At 41.8% G+C, this 8,039-nt stretch overlaps 1 protein-coding gene and 1 long non-coding RNA gene across 4 annotated transcripts in view; one reads left to right on the plus strand and one right to left on the minus strand.

Moving 5' to 3' along the window:
- luzp1 (leucine zipper protein 1) overlaps positions 1 to 1,845 on the plus strand; it is a 42,866-nt gene extending 41,021 nt beyond the window's left edge. For all 3 annotated transcript variants that reach the window (XM_044048274.1, XM_044048273.1, XM_044048275.1), the window contains 2 exons: positions 39 to 319; positions 981 to 1,845. In XM_044048274.1, coding sequence (XP_043904209.1) covers positions 39 to 287 — 249 coding nt within the window. In that variant the 3' untranslated portion in view covers positions 288 to 319; positions 981 to 1,845. The remainder of the gene's footprint in view (positions 1 to 38; positions 320 to 980) is intronic.
- Positions 1,846 to 6,594: 4,749 nt separating this feature from the next.
- Positions 6,595 to 7,034, minus strand: LOC122783388. The gene is made up of 2 exons (XR_006362046.1): positions 7,002 to 7,034; positions 6,595 to 6,650 (listed from the first exon to the last, which is right to left on the minus strand). It is a non-coding gene; the product is annotated as an uncharacterized LOC122783388 (long non-coding RNA).
- Between the last annotated feature and the right edge of the window lie 1,005 nt (positions 7,035 to 8,039).

Here is an 8,039-nt window from a genome sequence, read left to right on the forward strand (position 1 = left end):
ACGACAACTATCTTTATCCGACGTTCTAACTCTTCCAGGCTGCTGATAGCGTAGACCCCGCTCCAAACCCGAGCCACAGCCCGGCGTCCTGGAGACGACAGCCACCCAGTGGTGACTCGCACCACCTCGGGAGCTCGTATGACCGTGCGTCCAAGTCAACAGCACCGTCCTCTCGAGGAGGGGACCTGTGGTCTGGTCGCGGTGGTCAGGGGTCAGGGACCAGAGCAGATGGAAGGAGTGGGGCAGGGAGTCGACCATGGAGCCAGCGACAGCCTGATTACCATTAGGCTGTTTTGGGTCTGAGCAGCAAAGAGGACAGGTAGGCTTCTCTTTTACACCAAATGTGTTTTTTTGGAGCAAGTTGAGTTAACTGCATGATTGTGGGAACGTTAGGAGTGATGACTGTAAATAAAACATGGACGTGGTCTCCCAGTATCATCCTGAAGCCAAGAGGGAAATATAAATATATTAAAATAAACAAAAAGTGGTCAAAAAGAGGTCTATGGGGAAATTAGCCTCCTCCTCATTTAATTAAGAACATCAGTAAACATTCTCCTGAATCGTCTCAATCACTAGTTTGAGGTCTTCTTCATTAGTGCCTGATGTTCATTTTGTAAATTGTTACCATATAGAGGAAAATAGACAATAAAGCACAGCGCAGGTTTCTATAGGAGCACCAGGACATCGGTTTTGTTTGTAATTTTTTGAATAAGGTCTTGATAAGAGAACTTTGTTATTAAACCGCTAAAAAAAAACCACCTCCTTTTTAACTAATGTAAATATGAATTATTTATTCATTTCTAATAGAGTGTGCTGAGGAATCTCCTGCTTATTTGCTATGCATGAATTAAAAGACTAACTGGCTGAAATCATTTTAATTGAGACTCAAATTCCCCCCAGTTTGTGCCAAATTACCTCGTTTTTAATGATGATAAATTGTGATAAAATGTTAAATAAAGTTTTTTTTTTCCCCTCAACAGCTCCATTCAGCTCTCAATTGCAAAAGCAGAGCCAAACACAAGTCTCCCATCATCTAATGGCTACAACTATTACCACTACGTCCAGCCCAGACAACATCTGCAGCTTTTATAACCGGCAAAGACGAGGGAAAAAAAAAAAGGCAGTTACAGCCGCACACGACAATAAACCACAGATCTGACCCTGAGCGTACACGAAGACGTGAACCGCTCTTCCTATCCGGAAGTTGTTTTTTTTTTTGTCCCCAAAGAGGCATAAAATGTTAAGACAGCGTCTGCGTCGCCTCACCAGCCCGTGTGTCCTCTTCTGCTTCTTTTATTGGATGTATTATAGTGTAATCCTGAACTTTGACAAGGGAGAGGCTGGCATGCTGGGGACGACTGGAGATTTCGTTTTCTGACCCGGCAGCGAGCGTTTAAAGAGAGTTGGAGGAAGATGGACTCACGACAGTGAGAGTGCCTTTCTCAGAGGACCATTACAGCTGAATATACAGTACATGTCACTTTTGAATCACGATTTCAACCCTTTGCCGATCACTGAGGGTCTGGATCTTCATGCAAACTCATTCACAAACTAAGGAGGAGGATCTTTACCTTACATGTGACCAAAAACAGGAAGCGAACATGCATCACAAAATATTCACCTTTTCCCTCCGTCTAACCATCTTCTCGTCTTTCTGGTGATTTTTCCACAAACATAAATACATATATGTATATAAATATGCACACAAACATGCAAACACAGCGGCCACAGACTGCATGTATCTAAAGCCTCTTTCACACAAGTGGGAATAACCAGTATTTTTGAATTCAGGTGAGGCTGCCAAAAAAAAAGACAACACCTATTTTTTTTTTCTTTCATCCTTCTGTCGCCCGTGTGTGTGTGTGTGTGTGTGTGTGTGTGAACTGTGACATCACAGATGTGACGGAAATGAGTGTCAGGAGTAAGCGAAAAACAACAACAACAACAAAAGTGATAATGCTGTGGTGTTTTTTTTAAATAAAGTATATTGAGCACTTTTATGAAAAAAATAAAATTAAGGATTAATGCTAACGTAACTCGTCAATTTGAGCAAATCAAAGACCTTTCCATTTGTGAAGAAGACGTTTAATCCAGGGATTAAACTGGTTTTTGGGGTATTAGTAGTGAAGTGAAGTGACTCAGCACACAGATTATCACTTATACACACACATTTCTGACAAATTGGGACCGTGATTTTTGCTTTTTGCTCTCACTCGTTTATTATTCTTTTGTGATTCGCTTCCTGTTCCGCATCATCCTCTCCTCATGATCTTCTCAACCATATCAAGATTTTAAAAACTTAAAAAAAATGCAATACACATGTAGGAAATAAAAAGTGATTTGGGTTTTTACCTCAATCCAAGCTACAATTCCCATGGTGCTTTGTTTCACGTCCGTTGCAACTGTCCTTTCATTTATGCGGAGAGCAACGTGTTCGGTTTCTAATTAATCTGAACACTGAACTGTGGATTACCAGCAAACCTGACGTTTTATGTAGTTGCTGCTGTAAATACCTGTGTACATATATCTGCCAGTCGTCGGAAAACGACCCCGAACAATCAAGGAACCGACGCTCCAGCTCGTACGTGACTGGGTTCGCCGTGCGAATCGTAACCAGCTTTTCTCCGTTTCCTACATCTCCAGAGGATTATTACTTTGTGACGTCGTGAAATATCAACTCCTGGTTGGTATGCTGGGGAGGCAGAGCAGCAGTGATAAGTATTGGCCAGTAATTTAAGGTAAACTTCTCTAAGAGAAAACCTCACTCACGCCGTCGGACGTTTTCTGTTAACTCTAAATACTTTAGAAAACTGGCTCCATGCTGGATTATAACACGCAAGATTAACCGCAGCATGACGACTGATGCAAGCAAAACAACTAAATGTATGAACGATGCTAAGGCATGCGGCTGAACAGCCAGTTGTCTGGCGGCTTGATGCGCCAGTATTTCAGTTCTTTTCTTTTTTAATCTCCTGAATACGGCAGATAAAAGTAACATAATCCACAACTGTGCTGAAGTACTTCTCTCCATCTGGTTTGTTCTGCTGTTATGTATTTAAGTGCTGTTGAGTGCAAAACTGCTGGGGATGATTCTGTGCTCAGTTGTGGCAGCCACCATCGAGCTGTGATATTTATTAGAACTGGCTCTTTTATTGTGGAAAAAGGTCTGCCTGGTGGCAGGAGCCCCGTCTGTTGTCACTTTATAGTTTAGAAGAGCAGAATTTGGGATTATGTGGAATCAAACCGCATCCGTCACCGTGCTGCTCATACAAATTATACTTGTGATCACTTAGTTTTTAAGTCCAAACTTTGTTATTTTTAAACTTTCTGATTGCACACTTTTTGCTAGAAATATAAAGTGTTCGCGTTCATCTGTGCCTTGGGATATTCTGAGAAAAGTAGATTATCCTAACGATTTTAGACTTTTTGCTGAGCAGATAACTCGCACGTCATCGCGTATTCTTTACATTTGGAGGGATGGTTGCGCGTCCTCGGAGGGGGGACTCCTCCCTGATGGACGTCCAGAAAGTTCTGATTTTAAAGAATACAGGCCCGCTACGCCCAAAAAGCTGCGTCCTGGAGATTGGGTCTGTCAGAGTCGGCTTTGGAGACGATTGCCATGTGGCCGCTTCATGGTCACTGCTGGCTTCAGAAACAGACCAGACGTCCTGTCCAGAGTTCTTAGTGCTCGTGCCAACGCTTGACAATCATAAAGCCCTTCTTGTGCTTTGCTCTGTTATTGTTTCTGCTACCACTCTATTCATTTACCAAGAGCTGTTGCCATCTCTTCCCCCAATTTCTCATCTTTTTTAACCAGCTCCAATTTTCCTTTTAGTATTTCCAGAGAATCCAAAGCTCCCTCCGTCTTTTCCCTTGAAATTATAGTTTTCTACAGAGAAAGAAAGTCCTGTGTCCATGTGATGTCGGTTCAAAGAGTTGTTTTATTGAACGCCCTGTCACCAGATAGTGATGACCATGTGAATGAGAAAGGTCAGAGGTCAGGGGCAAAGCTAATCCCGTCTGTACGTCTTGGCTCGGAGAGTCTAAATACAGAAGAGTGGGAGAGATGGGTGGCTTGGCAGGGACGTCCGCTTCAGGGATAATTAAAACCGTCGACGAGTGTATCGTGTGTCCCGTCCTGCCCGCGCTCGCGTGTCTAATGTGTTGGCGAGAGCTGTCGTTCAAAGCGGGACACGTGACACGTCGTAGATGCCTGTGCATGTACAGTATTTCTGTCAGAGTCCGGGACTGAGTTTTATTTATGTTTAAGGCTGACGTCGCTGTGGCTCAGGTTTACTGTATATAGCAGCGCGGTAATTCAACTGCCGCCTTCATCCTGCCGTCACTTCAGAGTCAGAGTCCAGTCCCTCCACATATTAGATTATAATCCACCGTGCAGACAATTCAAACGGCTTCGCTCGTCTCCACCAGAGCTACCATCGTACCACTGCTTTACTATTCAACTGATTAACAGATTGAGTTGCCAAAATAGTTTTTTAAGTAACTGATTAATAATTGATTCATCTTTGGGGTTCTAGTATTTAACCTGTAAAACCTCAACTACGTGTGTTTCTGTCACTTTAATTCCACCACTGGACTAATGCAAGGACGAGAAATTGAGGAATCAATTTCTCAGTCATGAATTGTAACCTTTGCTACACCAAAAAAATAAAGTGGTTGGCAAAAAAAAGACCTCAGTAGATTTTGAATTGGCCAATTTACATATTTTCTCAAAAGTTTGTAAACCATTTTCTTTTTTCAGTCGCAAAATTTAAAATTGAACGTTTCTCTCCTCATGTCCAGCTGTCAGAAGCCGTCGGTTTTACGACACGTTGGACGGCTTCAAAGAGAGCGCGGCTTTCTGCCATGCTCCTCATGCTTCCGTTATTCCTTACAAGACCCTAAAGTACACTAACGCCACCACAAACCCCCCCCGACTGCACAACCCACTCCGTCCACTCAAACCTCGCTGGACTCATCGCAGTAAAGACCAGTTGTGACTTTCGTTGGGCGCAGCGCCATCACTCACATGTTTCCAGGTTCTCGTTGGTTGCTTCCAGTGGTGAGAGCCCGCGCCGTGTCGACACGGTGGAATCCTCTTGACTGTTCATCTGGGGCCTGAGTGAAGATGTTGCACATTTAAAAGCACAGCTGGGTCAGAGTCTGTCGGTCACTTTGATCTGTGAGTGATGGCACTTTTACAAACCATTTGTTGACAGTCGATCAGTCTGAAGGCTGCTGCTGCTGCCGCTGAATATTCCGACATGGCTGCGGAAGATTTGATTGAGGATTCCTAGAAAGAGATGGTGAAGAAACGGAGGTTTGCGTTAGCCTTCCTGCTCGAGTACAAAACCTCTTAAGCTCTGCTGGTTGTACGTTATGTGTGTGTCATATCGCTCAGGCTCTCGGTGAGCAGGTCTGGTCCTCATAGGCTTCCATTGTGAGGCCCAGGGTTATGGTGTCATTGCGTGGCATAAGGCTGTAATCTGCACTTAACCAGCACTTAACTTTAACACCTCAAATGTTAAATTGACTTCTTTGTGTGCCAGAATTCTACTCAAGTGTGTTTCCAGTAGCTGTTTGCTGAATGCGCCACAGTCGGATCACGTTTTTTGCACCATATTTACAAATCATCTCACTTATCAAAGATTAACGAATCACGTTCGACCAGATTAGCACCCCCCCCCCTCCCCCAGTTGCGGCCGTGTCTCCCAACGTCTTCTAACTTTGTGCCAAAATCATTCCACAGCATTTCCAGTTCACAGTGAGACGGAAACCCCCGTCTCTAAATTACTGAAATAAAAAAGGGGAAATGTTCAATTTGAGGGTTTTAGCTTTTGTTGTTTTTCTGCTTTTGTGTATGTTTTTAATTCTTTGTTAAACAAGAGATGTCTTATTTTGGAAGCTATATCGAATACATTTTATTTAAGGAGAAACGTACTTTTGTAAAGTGGGCCTTATTTTTGGAATATATTAAATATTTTGTCCATCTTGATTTTAAGAATATGGGTTTTGTTTTGTTTTTTGTTAGAATGATAATGTCTTCCTCGTTGCTTTAACACTCCTGGAGAGTATTTTTCTGTGTTTGTCGTTTTTTTTAAATGCAAGGCATTTCTCACAACTTGGAGACAGAAAGAGGGAGAGAATGAACCCAGGGTTTTCATCATAGCCATTGAAGAAAGAAGCGACAGTATATGTGTTTTATCAGAGCTGAACAGGTCTGCAGTGCTGAGTGCTTCACCATCGGGGCGTTCAGTGCTCCGGCTTCTTTGCTGCTCTGTTCTCCCTCGCTCATAAATTCAGGGTTTCTACATGTTCTGTGCTTATGTTTGAACATTCTGCCAAAGAAAGAAGCTTGAAGGCCCCAGACACACGTTTATAATCCCAAAACATGCAAACAATAATCTAATAGGAATTTTTTAAAAAAAAGGACTGGATCTCTCACTTTCTCATACACAGACAAAACAATTTCAAGGCCTGAACAATCATACATGTGTAGAATAAGGTCTATGTAATAAAATCAGAATTGTTTTTGCTTCTCAGTGATGCCAGATGGACTGTGTCAGGTGGCTGTTTGTTTGTTTTTAATTTCTAATGTTTTGGGGTTTTTTTTTCCTGTTTTAGACTTAATACATTGTGCATGTTTTAACCTTCAGTTTCTACATGTTCTGTGCTTATGTTTGAACATTCTGCCAAAGAAAGAAGCTTGAAGGCCCCAGACACACGTTTATAATCCCAAAACATGCAAACAATAATCTAATAGGAATTTTTTAAAAAAAAGGACTGGATCTCTCACTTTCTCATACACAGACAAAACAATTTCAAGGCCTGAACAATCATACATGTGTAGAATAAGGTCTATGTAATAAAATCAGAATTGTTTTTGCTTCTCAGTGATGCCAGATGGACTGTGTCAGGTGGCTGTTTGTTTGTTTTTAATTTCTAATGTTTTGGGGTTTTTTTTTCCTGTTTTAGACTTAATACATTGTGCATGTTTTAACCTTAACGTGGCCGGCGCACTCTGCATGTAGGTCTCTCCAAGCTGCCAACTGTACAGCAGACCATAATATGTATTCCAATAAAAATTAAAAAAAGAAAAACCTCTTTGTAACCATTTTGGAAACTGTGTGTGTGTGTGGGTTAAGACCTGGTTTTAGAATTAGGGTAAAGTTAGGCACTTTGTTGTGATGGTTAGGGTAAGAGGCAATTATGCATTATGTCAATTAATGTCCTCACTATGAATGCTACACAAACATCTGTGTGTGTGTGTGTGTAAATGTGATCATGTGTAAAACAGTGTGTGAACCTCTTTGCATTTAATGCTGAACAAACTCAGCAAGATTTTATTCTGGGCCTAGTGTGTGTGTGTGTGTGTGTGTGTGTGTGAGAGAGAGAGAGCAGCAGCTGACGTTTGTAAAATAAGCAGCAGACAAATTATTCAGGTACAAAGAGGAAAACCACAGTCGCTGTGGAATGCAGAGTCAGCACACACAGCTTTCTCTTAAACAGCTCCACCTCACTCTGAGAAAACCTCATCACTTCTGCGACTTGAACGAAATAATCCAATCTAATCTGGCGACAACGACGACTTTTCACCGCTGTTCTTCTTGCTGTCAGTTTGTGGGGGCGGAGCTTGTGGCGTACAAAAAAAAACAGTACCTTCCCCTGTAGCTGTGGAGTTATATATTAAAATAAATATTTCATCTTTACTGTTCAATAGAATACAATTATAACGACATGCTGTCTGTGCAGGAAAAGCACAGGTGTGAATCAGAAAAGGAGCTGATGTAGCTTCAGGTTTACATGCGTTTTAGTACAACACAGCAAAACGAACGTGATTACTAACACCTGGGTTTCCCTTATAAACACCAACAGTCCACAGTTTAAGGACAGTTTAAAGCTGGAGTGCGTAACTGTTAAATATAACCACTAATTCTTTAATATTTGATATGTATGGAAATGACTGATCTTGGTTGAAAACCTTTTTTTAAAAAGAAAAAGTACAATATACAATTTTTGTAGCTTGTACTTTAATGAGC

This window comes from Solea senegalensis, linkage group LG16, assembly GCF_019176455.1.
Source record: "Solea senegalensis isolate Sse05_10M linkage group LG16, IFAPA_SoseM_1, whole genome shotgun sequence".
Lineage (NCBI taxonomy): Eukaryota > Metazoa > Chordata > Actinopteri > Pleuronectiformes > Soleidae > Solea > Solea senegalensis.